The sequence below is a fragment of the Delphinus delphis genome, chromosome 6 (genome assembly GCF_949987515.2).
Source record: "Delphinus delphis chromosome 6, mDelDel1.2, whole genome shotgun sequence".
Taxonomy (NCBI): Eukaryota; Metazoa; Chordata; class Mammalia; order Artiodactyla; family Delphinidae; genus Delphinus; species Delphinus delphis.
Window position 1 is genome coordinate 30749852 of NC_082688.1, and position 25570 is coordinate 30775421.

At 41.6% G+C, this 25570-nt stretch overlaps 2 protein-coding genes across 5 annotated transcripts in view; one reads left to right on the top strand and one right to left on the bottom strand.

Moving 5' to 3' along the window:
- Window positions 1–614: 614 nt before the first annotated feature.
- On the top strand, window positions 615–15300 carry LOC132427203 (acyl-coenzyme A amino acid N-acyltransferase 1-like). Of its 4 annotated transcripts, none has more exons than XM_060014419.1 (4): window positions 615–725; window positions 9561–10060; window positions 10298–10500; window positions 12774–15300. In XM_060014419.1, exons 2-4 carry the CDS (start codon window positions 9598–9600, stop codon window positions 13365–13367), a joined length of 1260 nt encoding a protein of 419 aa, XP_059870402.1. In that variant the 5' UTR covers window positions 615–725; window positions 9561–9597; the 3' UTR covers window positions 13368–15300. The 4 variants fall into 4 exon arrangements, with proteins under 4 accessions (XP_059870402.1, XP_059870404.1, XP_059870401.1 ...); XM_060014421.1 differs by lacking the exon at window positions 615–725 and adding an exon at window positions 742–877; XM_060014418.1 differs by lacking the exon at window positions 615–725 and adding an exon at window positions 893–1473.
- A 918-nt stretch (window positions 15301–16218) lies between these two features.
- Window positions 16219–25570, bottom strand: part of PLPPR1 (phospholipid phosphatase related 1) — a 272467-nt gene continuing 263115 nt past the window's right edge. Inside the window, exon 8 of the mRNA XM_060014422.1 lies at window positions 16219–23779. Within this exon, the coding sequence (XP_059870405.1) occupies window positions 23747–23779 (33 nt within the window). The 3' untranslated portion in view covers window positions 16219–23746. The remainder of the gene's footprint in view (window positions 23780–25570) is intronic.

A 25570-nucleotide genomic window follows, 5' to 3' on the forward strand; every position in this document is an offset into this window, starting at 1 on the left:
ATTTTGACAATGGGCTTGACTGATGGGATTAACAATAGGACAGATTTCAGGGGTTCTGGTCCTGAGGAGGCATTTTTGCATGGGGAGGGCTTTTGCTGTCCCTTTGAAGAGTGGTTTGCAAACTGGGCTATGCTTTAGAATCTGCTTTTAAAAGTACAGATCCCAGAAACTTACCCCAAACTTATCAAGTCAGAATCTCCAGCTGAGGGGCCTGGGAATCTTTATTTAACAGACTTGTCAGATGAGTCTGAAACCCGCACCACTCTGAAGATGGATATTTGGGACTCATCTTAGAAACCACTAAAAAGGCAGCTGCCTAAGAGACCACTGACTTAGAGGAGGAGATAGAGACGGAATTGAAGCAAAGGAGAAGAGAGCCAGGAGTTGAGAGGAGGAGTCCAGGGAAGAGGTGTAGAAACCAGACCTATGTGATGAAATGAAACATTCCTTTATGAAACACCTGGATTGAAAGGCACACCAGCTAAACAGAGCCTCTGCCCAGACCCTGTGGCAGCACGTGCTCGTAGCCCTGTCCCTGGGAACTTAAAAAAAAAAAAAAAAAAAAGGAGCAGCTGATGGTTTCTATGGAGACAATCTCAACTTTGAACAGTAGGCTGGGGTATTTTGAACGATCTAAATTAGCAAGCAATAGGCAAGTGTCCAGTGCTTCTAGCCGGCTCAGTAAGCCATCCCGCTCCAGACTGCTTCCTGCAGCCGAATTCAGGGTGAGTCAGGGCTGTCGTGGCCAAGTAGAAAAGGTCTGCTTTCTGATTTCAGCAGCAGGGAACCGGGGAAGGCTGCTTTGTCTTTCTGTGTATGTTTCGCTCACCTCAGTGGGTAGCACAGTTCTCTGAAGAACCAGAAATTACTATCCCAGGTAGTTTATTGTTCAAACGCTGATTTATGTCAGATGCATAAACCTAACCAGAAGACTGTTTAGAGACTATTTTGGAGGTGAAATGCACACTTGGCTGCAAAAGTCAGGGTCCAGCCTAATGTGACCAATGGAGAGATTGTTTTTTATTTACATTTAATTAATTAATTAATTAATTTTTGGCTGCTTTGGGTCTTCGTTGCTGTGTGCAGGCTTTCTCTAGTTGCGGTGAGCAGGGGCTGCTCTTCGTTGTGGTACGCGGGCTTCTCATTGCAGTGGCTTCTCTTGTTGCGGAGCACGGGCTCTAGGTGCGTGGGCTCAGTAGTGGCTTACGGGCTCTAGAGCGCAGGCTCAGTAGTTATGGCGCATGGGCTTAGTTGCTTTGTGGCATGTGGGATCTTCCCGGACCAGGGCTTGAACCCGTGTCCCCTGCACTGGCAGGCGGATTCTTAACCACTGCGTCACCAGGGAAGTCCCTGGAGAGATGTTTCTTGACTCAAAGAATTTTTCTCTGGGCTTTATTGGGAGGAGGAAGTGCTGTGATGAAGGAAGAAAAGCAACAGGATCCTAAAGGAAATGGAATTTTTGTTTCTTGATTGGTAATATGGTAATTTTAACTTCCACGGGACCTTTCGCTCTCTTTTATTCTTTGTTTCCTGCCTTCTGATGTGTTGATGTCCCGCCAGTTCTTGACTGCCCTTCCTCTAACAGGTCAAGGTCTCCCAGTGGTGCAGGCGTGATCCCCGTCCTTCCCCCTGGGACTCTGGGGGGGTCTGAAACGTGCTCAGCAATGCAGCTATCAGCTTTCAGACCCTATCAGATTGCTTCCATTTTGCTGAGGGCTCCCTCTCCAGCCACCAGGAGGCTATGCCTGTGAGAGGCAGCTGAGTTCTTGTTTCTTGCCCTCTGGCTGCTTTCTATATTTGGTTTCACTGACAGTCTGCAGTGTACATTAACTGTTTCATGGACAGTCCTGCCTTCTGCTGCAAAGAAGTGAGGAACCCTGGAAATTGTATGCCATTGGATTTTGAGGAATTTTCCATCTTCAGAAGTAGCCTATAAATATTCAACTGGGCTTCTGTTCTGTCTTCACACTCTCTCTGAGATATGTCACTCAACTTTTTTTTTTGTGCTTTTTTATCTATCATTTATTCTTTCACTTCATTCCTCAAACATTTACTGAGCGATCACTATGTACTGGCACTATTCTAGGAACTGAGAAGTAGAGTGTTGAACGAGGTATAATTCTTGCCCGTGAGGAATGCTTTACAATCCAGAGTAGTGCTGTCCAGTAGGATATTCTGTGGTGATGGGAATATTCTATAGCTACATGGTCCAATACAGTAGCCACTAGTAACATGTGGCTACTGAGCAATTAAAATGTGGTTAGTGTGAATGAGAAGCTAACTTTTAAATGTCAATTTCATGCATTTTTAAGTGAATTGAAATTTAAGTAGCTGTACATGGCTAGTGGGTACTATATTGGATAGAGCAGAAAAGGGAGAGACAGATAAAGAAGCAGATTTTGACAATATCCTATGCTAGTTTGTAATGAGATGGTTGCTTAGACTAGTAAATAGATTGGAGGGTGGTGGTGAAAGGCTTTGATTGAATTAGATGATAAAGCGTGTCAAACACAAAGGGAAGTCCAAGTCCAAGACTGACAGGTTCAGCTGGAAAAGAAATAAGGAGCCCCTTTTAGATTCAGACAGTTTATTACTTATATAGGCAGTGAAGGCAAGAGGTGCCAAGGGTGCAGCTCTCTGGGTCCTTGTCTCACCCACCAAAAGGATGGAACTGAAGCAAAAGGAACCAGACGTCTTCAACAGAGTTGTGAGATATTCAGTGGCTGAGGAGCTGATCCTAGACTGCAACTCAGTGGTCCTAGAGCCTGCAGCTCTGCCCTAAAGGGGTGTAAGTATGAGATGGAGAGTCCCATGCCTCTCTGGAACCAGGGAGGTGGATGGGAAAGCTGCCTCATGGCAGCCTCCCACAAGATAGGGAGAGACAGATGGGAAAACTGTCTTGTGAAGCCTCTTGTAAAGACTGCTTCTCATGCCATGCTCCTGGGAGGATCACAAGGCATTCCACCCAGATTTAGGTCATATGGTGGTTCAAGCTGTTCCTGTGGAAACATGGAAGGTCTCGAGGGTGCTATGGTAGAGCCATTCCCCTGCAAAGAGTCTTAAGTGCTAGGACAAAAGATTTAGACTTTATCCTCAAATGAATCTGGCTGCCACTGGAAGTTTAAAGCAGATGAGAAAATTGATTATTTTTGAGTTTTATAAAGATCTGTCTGACAACATTGTCGAGATTAGACTGGGGAGCAAAAGCAACTGTAAAGAGAGAGAAATAATTGGGTAAAAGGATGAGAGTTTATGGGAATGGAGAGGAAAATGCACAATCATTTAATGAATACATGGGATGTGAAGGGCTCCTGTGCAGTGAAAGCGACAAAGACACATAGACAGGATCCTGCCTTCAAGAAATTTACAAAGTAACAGGAGAGCGTACACACAGCATACATTACTCATTAATATTAAGTTCAAGAATTAAGTGCTCTGGGAGACATGGTAGAGAGAGAGCCCAGAGGAGGGACAGCCCTCTTCATCTGGGTGTCCCCGCACAGTGTAGGTGCTTCATTGATGATAATGACAATTGAGTGTTGAACAGGATAAGTTTTAAGTCTTCTTACAACTTATTTTGAATATCTGTGAGGGACGGGCCCTGGCAGGCAATAAGCCTTAACAACTAACAAAGATATTAATCCCTATAGCAGTATGTGGATTAGTTGGGATTCAATTAGAATAAGACAATAGAAATGGAATACAGGGAAAGCAGGAAAAGATTGTAAAGATTCAGCATGGTGAGAGGTGACAAGGAGAAGGTTTGAGGGCAGGGTTAACTTGCCATATACCACTGGAAATATGAATGGCTGGGTCCTCACTCCCACTTCCCATCCCCACATTCTTGTATTTTTATTTGACCTTGTTTTCCTTCTTCCTCCAGAGGGAGATCAGTTGATACTTATTGCTTCAGGAAAGAGAAAAACAAAAATTTTTTCCTGGCCTTTATGTTGCAAAAAGCCTAATAGATGATGTGAATTTCAGAAGTCACAAATGGGTGTATTTCATTTGGTGTATTTCGTTTGGTCCATGCCTTGGGTTGTTTTTTCCTTTGGTTGGTTGGTTGTTGTTGTTGGGTAGTTTTGTGTGTGTGCATTTTTTTAATAGAATACATTTGAATGCATTAGATGGGCAGGTAGTCTTAGGTTCACTGCAGTCTTACATTTTGTTCATCTCTGTCCTTTATCTACAAATTTATATTACCTGCCTGGCCCCTATAGGTATCCGAATTTGGAACCACTGGTATCCATCGTAAAACAGGTTTAGAAGAATGCATAGTAACATGAATAGGGTCTCCCAACCCCAAGTCTTTGAGCACTGCCACAGTCACAGGGAGCTTCCTTGAGCTCCCAGGAAAAGCAGGATGCTCTGAATTCTGTGATTATATCTCTGCCATCTGGAGGAACAAGGACTCAAAATAGAAATTACTGTGAATTTAGAAAAATAGAAAAAAAATTACATTTCATGCACGTGTGGGTTTGTGGACTAAAGTTTACTCCTACTATTCCATTACTAGTCCTGCCACCCTGTACACCAGGGTATGTATTTAACTAAAAGCTTCAGAGTTAGGGAAAGGGAAAGATGAAGTTAAGGTCAAAGAAGAAGTAGGAAAGAAAAACAAGAGGGGGAGGCTGGGAAAAGAATGAGCTCTCATATGTCTACCCTCATCTGGGGAAGATAAGTAAGGTTTATATGTAGGGTCAGACGGTACTGGTTAAAATTCTTGCTTCATCATTAACAACATAGGCAAGCTTGGGTAAGTCATTTAACTAGCTGAGCTCAATTTCCTAATTTACAATGTAAGGATAATAATAATTTTTTATTCCCACAGGTTTTTTGCAAGGGTCAAGAGAAATAATGGTCATAAAAGGGTACTGAAAAGTGAAAAGACTTTACTATGTGGATTCATATTACCCAGTGACTAGCCATTAGTAAGTGCTCAATAGTTGTTTGCTGTTACAGAAAAAAGGGAAATGAGGGGAGAGCTGAATTCCAAACGCCACTTAAAATTACCAGCCCCTTTACTTGTCAAATAATTGTGATATTTTATTTGTCTTTTCCATTTTCCTGGAGCCATTGCTGCATTTTTTAGTTTTTTGTTAAAGACCATACCCAATGCAACAGGACATCTTGTATTACCAGCTGATGTAAATTCCACTGATAAGTAGCTTCACTGTAAAGACAGAGTGTTTCAGTGTGTGGCCTCTTGTCAAATGACTCAGAAAATGGCAGTTCTCCATCACTAATCTTCTGAGTTTTGTCCCTAGTCCTTCAATTCCCTTCTTCCCATTTTAAATTTACCCTCAAATTTATCACTCCATTGGACCATCAGACATATTTGGAATGCTTACTGAAATATAAAAGAGTTTCATAATAAGTAACAAAATGAGAAAAATTCCCTAAAAAAAATTCCGTATGAAAATTCTCTTCTTACACTATCCACACTTCACAATGTTTACAAATAATAACAAAGTGTCAGGGTGCAGCTGACTACAGTGTGTAAAAATTCATTTTTCGGAATGCAACTTCCCTTCCATATTACACCAATAGAGTTTGTTCACTCCTTTAACTCAGTCCACGGAGCATAAGGGGAGTTTGGAGGAGGTAATTCAGGAAGGAGAGGCACACATCAGCCCACCATGCTCTTCTCCACATCGAGCTCGCCACTAGCCATCAACAGCCTCCCCTAATCTTGCATCCCAAACTGAGAATGGTCTCAGCCAATTGTACGTGGTCCTTTCACACACCACCCTATGGGGCTGAACAACATGTAAAGGAACAGCTCAGTGACTGTCTCCCTCCATCATTGCATGCACTATCATCACATCACACTTGAAGTTCAAAAACTGTTTCTCTTTCTTCCAATTAAGAGCTCTTGTGGAAACCCTAGTGACATTTTGCAGAGCCTCGGAGTTCCTCAGAAACCCAGTTGAGAATCCCTGGTGTATAGGTATCAAATCTTTTTTCATGTATGTGTGTGTGTGTACAAGTGTATGTATGTATTATTTATTTTTGGCTGCGTTAGGTCTTAGTTGCAGCAGGTGGGATCTTTTGTTGCAGCGCTCAGGCTTCTCTCTAGTTGTGGTATGCGGGTTTTTCTCTTCTCTAGCTGTGGTGTATAGGCTCTGTAGTTTGCAGCACGCAGGCTCTCTAGTTGAGTCTCCCGGGCTCAGAAGTTGTAGCGTGTGGGCTTAGTTGCCCCGTGGCATGTGGGATCTTAGTTCCCCAACCAGGGATTGAACCTGTGTCCCCTGCATTGGAAGGCGGATTCTTTACCACTAGACCATCAGGGAAGTCCCCATGTGTATGTATTTAAATCCTGGATTTTTCTTGTTTCTTGAATATATAAGGGGGTGTTATATAAAGAACAGATGGCACAAGGCTTGAATAAGTCTGAGGTCTGATAGACTTACAACCAGCTTCTGAAGAGGTAATCTGTCAAACTGTGCCTTGGATCCCTACCAGATCTTCATGTGGGCACACCCTATCTTGTCAGCCTGTGAAAAGTGACTTTGTTTAGCCCATGTTCCAAAGGCAGTGACTGTGGGATTGCTGATCATGTGGCTGCTTCCTAGTCTTTGGTCAGGAAACCTGACACACCATTCACAAGCACACACTGTTGACTTATCAAGTGACCTCTCTCTCTCTTTCTCTCTTTGTTTCACGTGCTCTTGGGAGAACGCCTGCTTCTTATAGGAAGTTTCATTATAATCTAACCCCTTGCATATACCTTGGTGCAAATGGCAAAAATCTAGACATAGAATACTAATGACCATTATGGGGAATTTCTGAGAAGTCAGAATCAATAACTTAACACATTTAACAGGAGCTCCAGAAAAATTAGGAGACAAAACAGTAAGCATAGTCAGCTAAGTGCTGAGACCCCAAAATAAAATTCTAGCTCTAAGATAGATTCCTTTCAAAGACTGAAGTCTTCTGAAACCTATCTTCTTCCATCTCTCTTTTCTCTGACACTTATTTATATAACCACAGACCTTCTAAATGACCTACCCTTTCTTTCTTCAGGGGTTTCTCAGGATAGGAGCAATCTAATTTCTCTTTGTCCCTGTATCTTTCTCTCTTTCCTCAAACTCCCATACTCTACTGCAAGACTGTCTTTCTGTGATTATCTGGTTACAGCTTCTGAATTTTATGGATACAGCCATGTAAAAAGAGTCCAAGGCTAAGACTAGGCTGAGGCAAGAGGGCACCTAGAGTGCAAAGTTTTAGGACTTCAGGGACTTGGTCATGGAAGTAAATTTTGCTACCTAGGTGCCTTCTTGCTACACCTTTAGTCCTTACCTTGATAGAGTGACTGGTGACTCTGGGTCTCCATTCCAAACTGGCAAGGGGGGAACATCCCTGGCACACCTTGAATCAGGTATCCAGTCCTGATCCTGTCAGCAACGGCCCCCCGGGGTGGAGGTCACATGGTATAAACATAGCTGCTGAGGGTCCATCTCTGGGCTTTAGGGAGCAGTTCTCAGATAAAGAGGGACCCTGACTTGGGAAGAGAGTCTAATATTTTATATTACAAAAGCACTATGTAAGTAAAGTATTTTAATTACATTTTTGGTGCTATTTTTTCCTGCCCCTGTTATGAATTTCATAACTCTGAAGCATGCACATTGTATAATTTACTATATGAGTATCAATAGGGTTCCTAAAGTTTTAACACATAGTTGCTGCCCTTGAAGAATTTGCAGTCCACCTGGAAGAATAAGACCAGATGCGGGATGCACGCAGGAATGCAGGAGAGTACTTATGTTAATTAATTCAAATTAATTCAATTTGAAAATCAAATCTATATCGAGTCAATAAATTATATAGAAGTTTTGAGAAGGAAGAAGAATTTGTGGAATAGGGCACGCAAGTACCCTTTCTTAATGGTCTCTTTTTGGGAAGAAGGAAAGAGCAGATACAGAGAGTTATAGGAAGGACCAGATCAGAAAATACCAAGGGAGCACTGAAATGTCACATGGGACGTGGGGTGTTCTTATTCATATTACAGGTCCCATTTCCCTGATACATATGAAAGACCCAGGAAGTTTGAATTGATGCCACCTTCTTCTGCCAAGAACTCTGCTGGTATTGAGGGAAAACATTCACAATCATTCTATTTATTCCAAATTATTCTATTGACCATGAGTTTTGAAATGGTCAGTAATGCTGGTTGTTGATGGGGGTCAGGTGGGAGGGAGTGCGTCCTTTGCAGAAAATCACTTTCTTAAAAGAAGCACAAAATGCTTTTTTCCTTGACCCTCTCTTTCCTCCAAAGACCCGCTTTCAACAGTGAAGAACTGGGCATTAAAACCCCTCTTCTGCCCCTGCACTGCCAGAGCCTGTTTATTTTCTCCAGAATCTTTTCTGCTCACAAATCTAAACCCCAAAGGCTTCACTTTGCATTCCTCTGTAAAATAAAATCAAGGATCCCTTGGAGGATCAAGCTTTCTGAGAGAACACCTGTTACTACCATTTGTGTGAAGATATTGTTGGAAAAATGATGCATACCTATGTCAAAGTTTCATATGAGAAATTTCTTTTAGGAAAATACTGGAAAGGCCTCACTTTTTCCTTTCCTTTGAGAAACTGGTAACCCTTTCTATGAGACTAATTAGAACAACACAACTGAGAGATTGCCTTTTTTCCTTTGGCTGTCATTCATTCAGTGTCTCTGATGCTAGTTCATATTTTCCCAGATCCTATTTTATTTTTATTTGTTTATGCCTCCTTTATCTATAAGCAGGTTCAAATCCTTTGTGGAATGAGGTATAGAAGAAAGGAGGGAAAGTAAAGAAAGAAGGAATGTACAGAGGGAGGAAGGAGGGAGAGAGTACCCCAAATTTTGCTCATAAAATGAGAGTATGAAATAGCTGATCAAATGTATATTTCATTCTCTTTGCTACAAACAATATTTTATGTTTATCACTCTGTTGGAAAGCCACAAAAGCAGATCATGAAGTTTTATTTTCCCTTAAAAAGAACAAATAATGGGAACTCTGAAAAGAGCTGGCAGTCCGTCTTACAATGGCAGGGAGGGATTGGAAACTGAAAAAAGAGAAAAGAAAGAAAGAAACAACAGCATAACATGTTTCTTGTTTATGTAGGTATGGGAGTTGAAAAGCAGCACTGATCCTTCCAATAAACCCTTAATCATGCATTACCCCCTCGGATCCTAACAAACACCAGTGAAATAGGTCACCTGGGAATGATCTCAACTGAAGATATGAAGCTCAACTTACTCAAAACCACAAAACTAAGATTTCCTACAGTGTTGTAATGGATAAGACAGGAGGCTGTAGTGTCAGACCTAGCTTGAATTTCAGGTTCTACTATTAATTATTTACAAGACTTTGAGCATGTCACTTAACCTGTTTCCTCATATGTAAAATGAGAATAATGAGTACTGTCTGCAACACCCTATTTTCCCTCGTCCAAATGTCCTGTGTATTTTGCACTAGTATCCAGAAATCTGCCTTGGCCAGACCTAATATAAGCCTTGTCTGGGCCTCTTCCTTGGAACTGAAGTCTCCAACTCAGAGTTTTCTCTTTCACTGCAGGGTAGGAAATACCACTTGGTCCCTTTGCCGGTTGCCAATGTTCCAGCTGACAGCCACCCCAGCAAGTGCCCTCGCGGATGAGCCCGTGCACATCCGAGTGACAGGCCTGCCCCCACTGCAGACGGTGACACTCATGGCATCTATGAAGGATGAGAAGGGGAATCTGTACCAGTCCAGAGCCTTCTACAGGGCCAGCAAGGCTGGTGAGCTGGACCTGAAGCAGGCTCCTGCCTTGGGCGGCCACTACGTGGGGGTCCACCCTATGGGCCTCTTCTGGTCTCTGAAGCCTGAGAAGGCTTTTGAGAGGCAGATTAAGAAAGATGTGATGAACAGCCCCTTTTGGATCACTCTGGAGCTATATGACTCCGTTTATTTACAAAAGTCAGGGGAGGTTCAGCCCAGGGCCAGACAGGTGGTGCAGCGTTGGTTCTCCAGCCCTCAGATGCAGCGGGTGCAGGTCCAAGAAGGTCGTGTGCGAGGAGCCCTTTTCCTCCCTCCAGGTGAGACTAATCTTTCATGATCTAGAAGACATGGTTCATGGAAATAAAAACAAAAACAAAGGGCATCAAACTGTTGGCAAACTAGTATTTCCCACAATATTTTAAAAGTAATAAGCCGTTTCGTTGTGTGTGTGACGGTGGAACTCATTCTGCTCAGCCTGTACTTTCGCTGGCACCTACTCGACCCTCTTGTTGCTCTTTGTGATCTCATTCTCTTCTCTTTTTTCTTGCTCTTAGGGGCAGGCCCTTTCCCAGGACTCATTGATTTGTTTGGGGGCATCGGGGGTCTAGTTGAGTATCGGGCCAGTCTTCTGGCCGCCCATGGCTTTGCAGTGCTGGCCTTAGCATATTTTGCCTACGCAGACCTGCCCAAGCAGTTGCAGGAGGTGGACCTGGAATATTTTGAGGAAGCTGCCAACTTGCTACTAGCTCATCCCAAGGTATTTAAAATACTTTTCATTTTACCTGGCAACATTATAGCCAAAAAAATCAAAAATCACAAATGTCCGTTCTGCCTATATCACCAGTCTGTTTAGACTTGGGCACACACAGTTGAGTGAAAATGCAGATAATAATACGTACCTCGTAGGATTGTTGAGTTGGTTAGGATCAGCTTAGTGCTTACTGGCACAAAGAAGACAATAAATGGTGGGTATATTATGATTCTCTTCATTTGCTAGTTCAAAAATGTTCAAATATACGGTATTTCTTACAGTTCAACCTGACAGGGTAAAACAACCGTATCACCTAATGTTTATATTAAGTGACTATTTGTTAGACTCTATGCTAAATACTTTATATGCACTATCTCATTTAATGCTCATAATTACTGTGCGAAGTTAGTACTTTTGACATGGTCCTCATTTTTCAGATGAGAAGGCATACCCATCTCAGTTAAGTAAGAGGCCAACACTCCACGGCCAGTAAGTGACAGAGCCCTTGGGGCAATGTCTTTGCTCCAAACCGTTAAGTCATCCTGACTCCCCAACTTACATCGTTCTCTCCTGGAGCCTTGACTCTTCTCAAGAAGAGATAGGATATGTTTGCTATTGGAGCATCACCGGTATCCTCATCTTCAGTGTTATCATCATCATAATCAAATATACACGTGATTTTCCTAAGCATATTTGGCTCTGTTTAAAGGATTGCCTAGAAGGAATTAAATCCCAGGTAAAATGTTTTCAAGTTAATTTTTTTTTCACTTCAAATTTAACTATTTGTGACATTGTATGAGGAGAAAGGGCAATTGCCAAAATTCAATTTGTAGTCAGATTCCACAGAAGAGGTTCAATTCCCACCTCTGCCCCTTGATACTGTTGTAACCTTGAGCGAGACTTACACTTCCTGAATCCCCGTTTTCTTGTTGGAGGGCCGAGCATATAGTAAACGCTCAATAAAACCACCTTGTCACCTGTGCCCATCTGGTTTCTTCCCTCTTCCTTTCCCCACACCCTCAACCCATCCCAAAGTGTTTTAGGTTCTTTCTCAGTACATCACACCCTCTTCACCCTCCCTGCCGCTGTTTTAGTCCCTCATCATTGCTCAGCTGTTATGCTGCAATAGTGCATTAATCAATTTCCCGTCTCCAGTTATAGCCTTCCTCCCTCACTTCCCAATCCACTCCTCACGTGGATGGTTCCCAGATGTGGATGCACACTGGATTTCCTTGGGGATATTTTATAGTATCAGATTCTTGGGCCCACTCAGACCTACTGAAGTAGCTCTCAAAAAACTGGATCTTAGGGGCTTCCGTGGTGGCGCAGTGGTTAAGCATCTGCCTGCCAATGTAGGGGACGCGGGTTCGTGCCCCGCTGGGCCTGCGCGTCCAGAGCCTGTGCTCCGCGACGGGAGAGGCCACAACAGTGAGAGGCCCGCGTACCGCAAAACAAAACAAAACAAAACAAACAAACAAAAAAACTGGATCTCAGAAAGCTCAAGTTTTAAAAGTTTTTTTTTCAGCTGATTCTGATGATAGAAAGGTGCTGGGGATACAACTGTGAGCAAAGTTAACACACAGGGTCACTATGTATTTGCTATTGTTTGTCCAGAATGCCCTTCCTTTCCTCATTCATCCCTCAGACTTCTTCCCTTCCCTCTGCTCCCTGGGCCCACCACAAAGTTAAGGACTCCCTCCTGTGACCTACTACTTTTCCTAGTGGACTGGGAACTGACATTCAGTTTTTTACAGAATCTAAGTCTTTCATCTTTACACTCCCAGTCCTTCCAGGATTAGCCTTTGGTTTAACAAATATGCAACTCCTTTGTAGCTGTAAAATGCTGTTTAAGTATGAATTACACTTACCTAATATTTGAAAGAAACTGGGACACCTCTTTTACTAGCTGGAGAGAAGAATTCGATTCTTCAAAAATCTTACCTGCCTCTGCTCTTGTGATGTCTAATGTTGCTGGTGTATTAGACCCTTTTTGCCTTTATAGAGCTCTGCTTTGGGTGAAGAGTTTTAATTTCTATTTTTTCACTTAATCTTCATAACTGTCCTACAAGGCAGGTAATATTATCACCCCCATAAGACAGTAAGGCTTAGGGAGGGTAAGTAGGTAGTATTCTCTCTCAGTCGCAAAGCCGGTAAACCTTAGTGCCAGGACTCCCACCCCACATTTTCAAACTCTTCCCATCATACTAGCTTACTGGCCTGTAGGAGAGCTCCTTCTCAGAGAATGTCCTGTAATGGGTTTCCTTTATTTTCTCCTTCAGATCCAAAAGCCAGGAATTGGAGTGATCTCTGTGAGCAAAGGTGCAGAGATCGGGCTGGCCATGGCCTGCTACCTGAAGGAGGTGGCAGCCACTGTCTGCATCAATGGGTGCAATGCCATCTTTGAATTTCCGCTCAAGTACCGGGATCTGGTTATAACACCCATCCCCTCGTTGCCGGAGCGCATGGAGTTCAACATCATGGGTGCTTTGTGCCTCCGTCACTACAAGGGGAACCCCCGAGATGCACTGAATCAACACAGTGTGCTTCCTATTGAAAAGGCCCAGGGTGCGATCCTCTTCGTTATAGGGGAGGATGACGAATGCTTCAATAGCAGAGAGTACGCTGAGCAAGCCCTGGACCAGCTGCGGAGACACGGCAGAAGCAACGGAAGGATGCTGCTCTACCCCGGGGCGGGCCACCTCATAGAGCCGCCCTATTTGCCCCTGTGCTATGCGTCCTGGAGCCGCGGCCTCTTCTGCCCCCTGCTTTGGGGGGGGGACCTTGTGGGCCACGCGGCAGCCCAGGAGCACGCCTGGGGAGAGATCCAGAAATTCTTCAGGCAACACCTTGTTCAGAGCAGAAGCACACTCTAAGGGTGATGATAGGGGAGGAGAAACAAAAAAATTGGATAAGGCAGGGATGTGGGTGGGGGAGGGGACTCTTGATTTCTCTAGATTCACAGTCATCTTGAATCAAATGGAAGGAAATTGGACAAAGTCAAAGAATCAGGTGCATCTGAAATATTTCTGACAAAATTGTATGTGCTTTGAATTTTTGTAAATTGAATCTTGGTTTATATGCACCAGGTACGTTGCTATTTCAAAATTGTGATACCCTTGCAAATTGAATAACCTTTTGTACCCCGGTAAGGGAAACCTTGGATCCAGGTATTGCCAATCTAGATGAATGTTCTGGAACTTTGAAGTCACTTGTGAAATCATTTTCTGTTTAAACCATTGTGGGTTGAATTTGACATTTGATATGAAGAGTTCCTGATGCCACCATCAAGGGTAATCCTTGCTAGAGATTTCCAGTAGATACGTTAATTCTTTTTTAGAATAGTGATGCTTCTTTTTATTCCTAAAATATATTTCTTTTTTATAATTTTAATCAGGAGTGGGGCTAAATGCTCAAGTGCCTTTGGATCATTTAGTGAAATTAAATGAGCTATATTTAAAGTGATTAGAAGAGAGCCGGGCACATAGCAATTTCTATATCAGAGTTAGCTATTATCATTTTCATGATGCTTTTCTCCTATAATCTGTTAATGTGGTGAATTGCATTCATTAATGGACTAATTTTGCTTATTCATCTAATTCTACTAGATCAGTTTCTCATATTGACTAGTTTGGGCTTTAAAATTTCTTTTGAAGCCAACCTAGTCATTTATATTTTCTCAGAATTTCACCCCTATTTTCTGGAACACATTTTTCTCATAATTTTTTACATATCCCCTGTTGTTTATTTGCATGCTTTCTCCTTTTCCTTTCAGTCTGACTTGCTAAATATTTGTCTATTTTATTAACCTTTTCTTAGAATAGCTTTTGGGTTGTTTATTGGTCAAATCTAATTTTTCCTGATTCATCAGTGTATGCTTCTTTGAAATAAGTTCATTCCTTCTGCCATATTTGTGTTTTCCTGGCTTTTTGATATGCAGTGTTCTCATTTTGTTAATGTCTAAATAGTTTCTGATTTGCTTCCTCCCTCCCCCCACCCTTAAACCCAAGAGTAATTTTACCAAAGTACAAAGTATCATCCTGTAGATAACTTGCTGGTTATAAGGACCTCACTTTGCAATGGAGGGGTCAGATTGTCTCCACCTGAACCCACTGATCAAATTTAGCATCTCTAAAAATGGTCAATTTGACTTGTTGTGGTTCATGACAAGATGTAATGTGGAGCGCCCAGCACTGCTTAGAACTATTTCTAACAACACTGTTCAACTTGAAGCTAATCAAGCCCTTAGATCAAACTTCTTACTAATGTGGTAGTTAGTGAACAACTTAAATGGTGCTACAAGGAGACAAACAGAGATTGTCCATCATTCTATGACCTGGTCTCTTCACAAGTTAATTACCAACTCACCTTGTCTCTTTTCACAAGTTAATTGCATGAAAAAATATGGAATTTTTCACTTTGTGGGATTTTGCTTTCCTTTTTGCATTGGAGTGAGCTGGGGGATTGTTCAAAATTAAAAGGGACTTAAGAGGCATATCAACCAAATGCTATGTGTGGGCCTGGTTTGAACAAAGTAACTGTAAAAAGACATTTGGGGGATAATTAGAGAACTCTGAATATGACTGGATATTAAACGATACTATGAAATTGTTATCTTGTTAGGGGTCAAAATGGTATTGGGGTTATGTAAAAAAGTAACTTTTTAGAGATGCATACTGACATATTTAGAGGTGAAGCGTTGCAGTATCTGGGGATTGTTTTAAAATACTACAGGAATCTGGCAAATGTGAAAAGTTATTATATCCAGATGATTGGTATAGTGAAGTTTGTTTTCTCTACTTTTATGTATGCTTGCAAATTTTTCATAATAAAAAAGTAAGAGATATAATCGGTATATTTACTTTTCTGCCCCAACAGACAAGAACTTTAGCATGCATTACATCTTTTCTCCATGACAACCCCATTAATTTCATATTAATTTTTTTGGAACCAATAATTATTTTTAAATTAATTTTGATTGGAGTATAGTTGCTTTACAATGTTGTGTTAGTTTCTGCTGTGCAGTAAAGTGAATCAGTCATTCGTATACATATATCCACTCTTTTTAAGATTTCCTTCCCATTTAGGTCACCACAGAGCATAGAGTAGAGTTCCCAGTGCTATACATTTGGTTCTCATTAGTTATCTGTTTTATACATAGTAGTGTATAAATGTCAATCCCAATCTCCCAGTTCATCCCACCCTTGGTAACCATAAGTTTGTTCTCTACATCTGTGACTCTATTTCTGCTTTGCAAATAAGTTCATCTGTACCATTTCTCTATATTCCACATATAAGTGATATTATACATTTGTTTTTCTCTTTGACTTGTTTCACTCTGTATGACAATCTCTAGGTCCATCCATGTCTCTGCAAATGGCACTATTTCGTTCCTTTATATGGCTGAGTAATATTCCATTGCATACATGTACCACATCTTCTTTATCCATTCCTCTGTTGATGGACATTTAGGTTGCTTTCAGGTCCTGGCTATTGTGAATAGTGCTGCAATGAACATTGGGGTGCATGCATCCTTTTGAATTATGGTTTTCTCCAGGTATACACCTAGGAGTGGAATTGCTGGGTCATATAGTAGCTGTGTTTTTAGTTTTTTTTTTTTAATTTATTTAATTTATTTATTTTTGGCTGCATTGGGTCTTCGTTGCTGTGCGCGGGCTTTCTCTGGTTGTGGCGAGCAGGGAGTACTCTTCGTTTCAGTGACTGGGCTTCTCATTGCAGTGGCTTCTCTTGTTGCGGAACACAGGCTCTAGGTGCGTGGGCTTCAGTAGTTGTGGCATGCGGGCTCAGTGGTTGTGGCTTGCGGGCTCTAGAGCACAGGATCAGTAGTTGTGGCGCGTGGGCTTAGTCGCTCTGCAGCGTGTGGGATCTTCCCGGACCAGGACTTGAACCCATGTCCCCTGCATTGGCAGGCGGATTTTTAACCACTGCACCACCAGGGAAGTCCCTCTTTGCTTCTTATAAGAGGTTGATGAGGAGTATCCAGTGGTGATATTTTTCATATCTTCATTTCCAGGTGATGCCATAGACTATCAGTATTCTCCTTACTACTTGAAATAGAGTTATTAGCAACTTTAAATCTAATCAGGTTGAAGAGCCAGTTCCAGAAACGCCAGAACCAATTCAGAAAATTCATCCTTAAAACTGTTTCTTGAGAAACACTCTCAGTACCAAAATCTCAGTCAGGGTTCTCTGGAAAAATAGAAGCAACAAGATAAATATACAGAGAGAGAAAGAAATTTATTATAAGGAATTGGCCCAGGCGGTTATGGAGGCTAAGTCCCCAGATCTGCAACCTGCAATCTGGAGACCCAGGAGAGCTGATGCTGTAATTGTAGTCTGAGTCTGAAGTCCTGAGAACCACAATAGTTAATAGTGTAAATTACAGTCCGAAAGCAGACAGACTCAAGATCCAAGGAGAGCCGATGTTTCAGTATGAGACTGAAGGCAGGAAAAGACAGACGTCTTAGCTCAAACAGCTAGGCAGGAGGAGTTCCCTCTTTTTAAAGGAAGGTCGGACTTTTTGTTCTATTCAGCTTTCCATTGATTGGGTGAGGGCCACCCATATTAGGGAGGGCAATCTATTTTACTCAGTCTGTTGAATTTAATGTTAATCTCATCCAAAAACACCCTCACAGACATATGCAGAATAACGTTTGACCAAATAACTGGGATCCCTATGGCTCAGTCAAGTTGATACATAAAATTAACCATCACAGGATAGGTAGCCAGTAAATTAGTTCCATTTTACAGGTGAGTAAACTAAGCCTTGAGGAGTTTTAACATACCTAAGCCCACACAAGTACAGATGACTTTACAATGGGATTGAGTTTATAGTCTTCCTCCAAAACTCATGTAACTATTATTTCACCTGCCTGACAGCAGTATCTACCCAGGTCACAGTAGCTAGGGATGAAATAATCCAGTCTTCTGTTGTCTGTTATATTATGGCTTCCACTAGAATTTAGGTTGGATATGGTGTCTTTATAATTTTTTAGTTTGGTTAGCTCAACACATAATATTAAAAGACAGACTAGTTCAAAGAAAGAGAGCCTTACAATACTTTAACTGATAATACCACACATACAGAAAGAAAAATTCAGACCAACCAGAGGTGTGTTCTGGCCTCAGGGAGAAAGATTTAGTGAATATCCATCATTGCCCTGAATGAGAAAAACTGGGTCAGAGAAGAAAATCCACCAATAGAGGAAATATAGATGGGTCAACAATAGAAAAGTTATCTTAGCCATGGGACCAGGACTGTGCAGCAGGCCTTTCCCATGGCTTATTCAATGATCTGTATACACTATTCACCTTTAAAAGAATTTTTTTTTCATGCTAACCAAGCAATATTTTAACTAATAAAATGGTTTTCTAGACACCCTGATTACAAGATGGGGTATGGGTAGGGGATGTCAAATTCTGGACACAAATTAGTGATGATTCCACCATCAATTAATAAATGTTTTTTTGAGCTTATATGTGGTGTGATAAAGATAATATTCGAAAATGTATTTACATGCTTTTCTCATCGCATTTCCTTGCTTTTATTTTTCCGCTAGTTCTATCTGAAACTGAGTAATGATTAGTCAAATCCATTTCACTTGCCTTCATTAATCAAGGTCGTTTTAACACTTGCATGTCCTCCAAGCAGCTCCTAGCCTAAACAAGATGTTTGCCTAAGTTATTTTCCAGGACCTTGGAGTCTCAGCTGTGTATAGTTCAAGTTGAGCTAGTTAAGGGTAGCACCATCGACCCTCCAGCTGGGCAGGTGCTAGTGTCCGCTGGGTGACCTTTTGAACGTACAGAGGCCTGTAGCTTAGCTACACCTGTGCAGGACCACGATTATCGCGCACCCTTTCCCAATCACCTTTCCCCACTCTCCCCACGCCTCAGCCTTCCCTGCTTCTTTATTGGTCATCCCATAAATAACCCAGCCCCTTGTCTTCTGAGAGGTGGATTTGAGGTTCGTTCTCCGGTTTCTTCTCTTGCCTGCCTTGGGAGTAAAACTTCTGCTTCGAGCCTTGGTGACTCAGCGTTTTGGCTTGCTGTGCCTCTTGAAAAATGAACCTGGCTCAGTAACAACTTTGGTGGGTCAACCAGGAGGTAAGTTCAGATGGGAATTTTGCCTGTTGGTTTGTTGGCCTCTTGCTGGTGCTGAGAGCCTGTGCACGAATCCAAGCAGCTGCCTGGTCCATTTGTAATAGGACCGTCCTTGGGATTTCTCTGGGGAGGTGCCACCAACCTTCAGCACTTAGTTTCGTTTTGCAGTGAAAAAATGGTTTCGGGGGCTTCCCTGGTGGCGCAGTGGTTGAGAGTCCGCCTGCCGATGCAGGGGACACGGGTTCGTGCCCCGGTCCGGGAAGATCCCACATGCCGCGGAGCGGCTGGGCCCGTGAGCCATGGCCGCTGAGCCTGCGCGTCCGGAGCCTGTGCTCCGCAGCGGGAGAGGCCACAACAGTGAGAGGCCGGCGTACCGCAAAAAAAAAAAAAAAAAAAAAAAAAAAAAAAATGGTTTTGGGTGTTTGGGTTTGGAAGATGTCTTTTGGGTAACCTCGTTAAAGAAACACACCTATGCCCAGGTTGTTTGTGCGATCCTGACCCGGTCGTGGGTTGGAGACCCACCTGGTGGGATGTGGGCAGACAATATAAAAGGTTACAGCCATTGAGTTACCTGGGTTAAAGGCCCGGGATTTTGTTTTTTGATCTTGTCAGGTGGGGCAAAATCCCTTAAGGCAAGTCCCCACTGGAGGTGTGATTGCTGAAATGGGGCAGCCAATGGGATTGACCTGGGCCCATTCTCCTTTTTCAACTTCAGATTTATTTAATTGCAAGAAAAATATGCCAACTTATAGAGATGACCCAAAGACAATGGAAAACTTTCTTTCATCGATTTCTTGCAACCCACAACCTGACCTGGGCTGGTGTTCAAAATTTATTAACCACCCTCCTCATTTCAGGAGCATGTAGAATGGTGCTGGGTAGAGCTGGGGAGGAGGCAGGTGAGCTTCATTCAGAAACCCCTGGCGGCCCGATACAGGCTGCTGCCAGCACAGCTGAACCAGCAGTGCATCCTAACTGGGATGTGATGCTGGGGATAGGCCCAAACTTGGACATTATCGAGACTGCATTCTTGCAGGATTGTGAAGAGAGGGCCGAAACAAAGAAGCCTTAATGAAGCACAGGAGGGAATGCAGAAACGGAATGAGGAGCCTTCAGAATTTCTAGAGAGGATCTTTAAAGCCTATGGGCATATACAGATACAGTCCCTAAGGCCCAGAGAATTTAAAGATGGTTAATATGACTTATTGGTCAGAGGGCCTCTAATACACAGAGGAAAATGCAGAAGGTGGAAGGGGCTTTAGGAAGGGGCTTTAGGAATGCCTATGTCTTAGATTGCTGAAATTGCCTTTAAAATTTTTAATGGCAGGGACCATGTTTAGGGAAAAGGAACAATGGAGAATGAAACAACAGGCCACTCTGCTGGCGGCTGCCTTAACACAGAGAAGAGCTGGACCTCCACAAAGGACTCGGCAAAAGGTAGGGGGCCCCAGGCCCTAAACTTCCCCTGGAATGGTACCCGATAGTGGGTGTCACTCTGGCTTTCTTTCAGTTCTTCACATGTGTAAAACTCGTTTTTGCCCCAGGATGTTTGTACATGCTGCTCTCTTGGTTACTTTCTGTCTATTCATCTCCAACTCATTGTAATGTGTATGTCACTTTAAAGAAGACATAACACTTGCCCTATCTAAATTAGGTCTCCCTTCAAAGCACTAAATGTTTTGTGGTCCTCCTTTTCTTCCACTTGACCCAAAATTCCATAAGGGTGAGAAATAGGTCAATTTTGTTGCATATTCCCAGTTCTTGGCATGACTCTTGACACATAATAGATGCTCATTAAATACCTGTTGAATGATTGTATCACTCAATCCTGGGATATTTGGACCAAGAACTAGGATGCAAGCAAGAGATTTGATGTTCATTCCAAAATTCCCGTGATAGTAGAAGGGATGACAGTAAATAACAGACACGTTCTAGTACACATCTTGAGTTCAGCAGGGCAAGAATAGTGTAACAGACTTAAGGCAACCTCCTTACAACGAACTAGGGCAATCTGGTATTTGTGTCTGCCTCCAAGACACTTAAACACCCTCGAAGTTCTGGTAGTTGCATATACTAGGGAAGTCAAGGCAATTTATTGGAAACAAAAATGCTATTCCTGTCTCTTCTGCTCTTTAAATCATACCAATAATGTCTGCTCCTCCTCCTGTATATGGCATTATGCCTGCTTGCATTTCTGATTCACTGGAGCTACATACAGTCCTTCTGTCTATTATAGTCTAATTAGAGAGAGCTCTAGAATTTACCAAGAGAGGCACCCACATCTTCATAACTGCTGAGTGCAGTTTCCTCACCCTTATTGCTGTATCTAAATACACTTATCTTTCATTTACCTTCAGGCCCCATGCAAATTCTCTTTATTTCCAAGTGAGTCACAGTCTCCTTCAGACAAATTAAGTGGAACCCTGGAACCTGTCTATTTGACAAACTTGGCTCTGTCAGATCCTATTCTGGGTACAGAATCAAAGAACTGAAAGATGTCATAAATATCCTCAGGGGCTGATAGTCTCTTGAGGTTGCTTATGTCCACACACTATATCAGCCTTTCTTTTGTTTCTTCCTGCTTCCCTCTCACAGTGAGTCAGACTTCTCAGGCTCCTCTGGACTTTCTTTAAAAAGAGGAAGAAAAGCTCATTGCAGAGTTCATCCTGAGGTGATAGTGACCACTCCTCCTACTTACACAGAGGGCTTTGTCCTGGGTAAAAGGCCCATGTGGGGGGTCTCTAGCCTTATGAAATGAATCTCAAATGGCAGGCTTCCAAGATCAATGTGAAGCCAGTGAAATGACTTGGGGCTAAATCAGGGGTAACACTAAGGTTGCCTTGTCATAATGGGAGGAATCAGACTGGCTCCGTGATCCCAGGGATGTGAGCCCAGAGATGGTCCTTAGTTCCAAGTGCCCCAGTGTCGTGTCCTGTGGAGCATCCCTCACTGAAGTCATCAATAACATATCAAGGCCAGGAAACTGGAGTCTGTGGCCAGAGATCTCAGAACACTTCTAATTGGTTCTTCCAGATCGAAACCAGAGAAAGGAGGAGAAGGGTAACCCTCACTTGGTCAACTTATGTTCTTGGAAATGCCATATCTGGTAGTCAGATATTTAGATGGTCTCCCATTGTGATAAGAGATGGGCAATGTAAAATCAATAGAGTCTGCCAGTATTTTTCAGAATGTCTTATGAACAATGAAACTGAGCTCTCATTGCCGTTATTAAATAATTATATATTTAGAAGATGAATCACTGTGAAGTTGGGCAACATTATACTTAGGTAGTTTATACGAGATTGGAAGCTTCAGAGCTTACAAGTTATTCCTTCTCATAACTAGAATGCCTCTTTCTCATGATGTGCTTTGGTCAGCTACACCATCTAATTATACTCTAATACCTAAGTAGGTAGATGACATTGAAAAACCTCTGAAAAGATGTGGACTTGGTTTGCAGACATTTTGGTGTAGTGGAAAGAATGGAATTTGGAGTTGGGCAGACCTGGATTCTAATATCAATGCTGACGTGTATAGCACCGCCTTGGGGTCATCACAGCTTCTCTGGGTTCCTTGTTTTGAACAACCAGATTATGGTTGTGACGTAGCATCGGGGATGAGTAGGGCTTTCAACACTTTCCTTTCTTGCCCACTTTCCCAACTTTTAGTCAGACTTCACTCAAAAGATGTGTGTGAGTGTATATACATGTAAGTGCAAATAAGTTTAGGCCTGAGTGAGATGGGGGATGAGTTTTAGCTGAGGTAACTTTTCCTAAAAATGATTCTGACTTTTTACTGACACCTTAGGAGTATCTATGGGCAAGCTGAAGACAAAGGTGGCTTGCTAGGCATCCAGAATGTGCCTCCGAGTGTCTTAATTTCAAGAATTCTTTTGTCTAAACACACACTCCTTCATGAAAGGACATATCAGTCATGCCTCTATTAGGATTGATCCCATAGGCCTGGAACTGAGGAGGATAAACACTTATTGAGGTCACGTCATTGTGACTCTTCAAATACCTTTGCCCAGTGGATGAAGTTTCAAACAAAGGACACGAGCCAAGATACATTTTGTGATAACTTTTTTCTTTAGAAAAAAAACATGTACAAAAAAAGCTAAGAAGAACCAACGTGGAAGTGTCGAGAAAACATTCTGATAGATACAGACAAGGGAGCTCCCGCTCTCAAGGAAGTTACACATTAGTTATTACCATGCTAGAAAAATGTGATGCAGTTAAAATTCTAGAACAATTAAAAGCCACAAAGTCAAGCTGTTGCTCTGGGGCTCTAGGTTGTAGATGCTCTGATACCCTTTCTGCAAAATAATACTGTGCAAACTGTAAAATATTCATTTTCATATAAAGTCCATACAATATGATCTACAAAACTGAGTTGACAGGGGACGCTGGTACCGGCAGTTTCTTGGGAAAGAAGGCTGCAGTGTCACCTGCCAGCCCAAAGACATAATTGCAAAAAGATCTTGAATTTCTTTAACCAGGAGAGGCCATTACCTAAGAATCATACCCAACATTCCTCAAATCCAGGATTTCCTGCCATTGTTTATGTAACTTAGGTGATTTTATTAATATGTTACTTTAACTTAGAATGCAATCACATGTTAAGGAATCAGAAAAAGTTCTTTTTCAAAGCAATACTTCTTTCTACACAATTGATTTTGCGATTTATCATAAACCAACATTGTCTTCCCTGCAACTCAGAAGTTTTTTTTATTTTTAAATTCAAAAATTCTGGAGGAGGCAGCAACTGTGATAATAAAAGATTAAAGTGAATTATTTCATTTCAGTGTCTATAAAACTGAGAAAAGAAGGTTTGTGTACAAATATCACAAAACAACATCAACCATTGAATAAATGTGGTTCTTCAATGCACACCTGAAGAAGAAAATTTTTTTAAAATTCTGGCATAAATATATTAAAGCTGACTAAAAAAAAGAAAAAATCAGGGCAAGCTACATCACTTCCTCATACAAAAAATGTACAAAACATTAGCCTCTAACTAGATGAACATAATACTTGTCTTCACAGTTTGACATCAAGTAACTGTGTGCCTTGAAGTATCGAATTGGAGGGTGATTTAAAAAAAAAAAAAAGCAGCTTGTGACACGTCAGCCGTTTCAGGTAACTTCGGTCATAGAGGCAGAGTGATTCTGCGAACACAAGCAGACAAAACCTTAGTTGACTCATGCACACATTCTCCCCAGAATATCCTCTTGCTTTTCTGTCTCAAGTTCATTCTGCTCCCGCTCCCTGACATGCTCTTCCCAGGACCCTCGAATTGTTACCTCTTCTATTAAAACTTCCCTGATTTTCAACCCAAATAAGACCATGTCTTATATCATTCTTAACTATATTCTATGAAACATTTGAAGATCTAAAAGTAACTTTAGCTTCATCCCACATCTTTTTTTTAACATTGTGGCTTTAATTTTGAACAGTTCTAATCTTTGAAAAATTTCTATATGATATATTCCGAGTCATGAGTTCCAGAGCAATGAGTTTAATATTTTCGGATGCACAGGGGTTTTTGGTTTAAGGTATCTTTGAATTTCCAGAGAATGTGATCTAGATGCTTTTGAAGTTTCTTGATTTGCTTTATAGCCTTGCATGTGGTCTATTTTAAATGTTTTGTGTGTTTTGAGAAGGATTATGTATGTGCCTTAGATCAACTTTATTAATCATCTGTCTTTTATTATATTTCATTTGCTTATTACTGAGAGAAGTGTTAAAATCTATGATTGCAGCTTCGTCCACTTTTCCTTGTAGTTCCATTAATTTTTGTTTATATGGTTTGTTCATAATAACCCTTATCTCTTTGGTTTTATATAACTTATATATAATCCCACCTTTTTTCAGGCCCAAGTCTTTCTCTTTTGTTTGAACTTAAAACTTCCAGTCCATGGGATTGGTAAACACCTTAAGAAATGGTGGCTTTAGATCTAATTCATTATGGGTTTCCAGATTCCTGTTTGTTTTTAGGACACTAGAGATGTATATTCTTGAGAGTTCAACTATGAATTTTAGAAACTGAATATTCCATATTTTTCAAGGTACTTTTGTCTCCTATATTTGTGAAAATTGAGGTTTTTATATTTCTTGCCATAATGTGAAAAATTTGTTTTTACTTTTATAATATGCTTTCTTTTTTAAACTTTTGGTCAATAATTTGGTCATTTATATGTTTATAAGAGTCCATTTAAAAGTGGGTGGTAAAGATAAAGTAGTTTAACAGCCTAAGATAACTAACTGGGTGACTTCGGGCAGATTTCTTTAACTCTCCGAGTCTTTTCTTTTTTCTATTTATAATTTGAAGTCTATAATATCACTAGTTCTAAATCAAGGGGTGGCGAGCATTAGAATTCCTCTGGGACTATTTTCTTATATGGCTTTGCACCCCAGAATGGCTGAATCAGAATCTTCTGGAATAAGGTCATAGGCATCTGAGTCTTGAGATAGATTGGATCCTTCTTTTTTGTTAAAGAAAAAAATATCATCTCCCCCCTATATCGCCCTGCCCCCATCAGGAGACACGGGAGACTTTATACCACACACAGTGAGTTAACACACTGGCTCATCTCTCATTTCTCTGTTAATATAAACTGTGTTCAACAAAGACACAGTTGCTCAACGCTAAGCTTGATTACGCAGGTGAAAGTGGGTATGAGGCCACAGGACGAGGATAGCTCGGAGCTGGTCTCTCTAGGACACAACAGCTCTGTTGCATCACAAAATAATGCTTTGGAAACTCGACCATTTTTGTTCCGTTTGGATTCTGTAATTTTTTACTTTCTGGTTTCTCTTTAGTTTGGGGAAAGATTTTAGAAAATGTACCGTCTCAACTACAGAAGGCAAATACTCAAATTTGAGTTGGTCTTTTGGAGAGGAGGAAAGAGCACTGCAGCTCTGGGGCTGCGTGTGTCAAAGGGGAAAGGATGTCTCTG

What these genes read in the sequence shown, in the direction of transcription:
- LOC132427203 (XM_060014418.1), top strand. Translation starts at nt 1,451, where the DNA reads ATGGAATTTTTGTTTCTTGATTG. An exon ending in GAATTTTTGTTTCTTGATTG is followed by an intron (nt 1,474 to 9,560) that starts GTAATATGGTAA and finishes CTTTCACTGCAG; the next exon opens with GGTAGGAAATACCACTTGGT. An exon ending in TGCTACTAGCTCATCCCAAG is followed by an intron (nt 10,501 to 12,773) that starts GTATTTAAAATA and finishes TTTCTCCTTCAG; the next exon opens with ATCCAAAAGCCAGGAATTGG.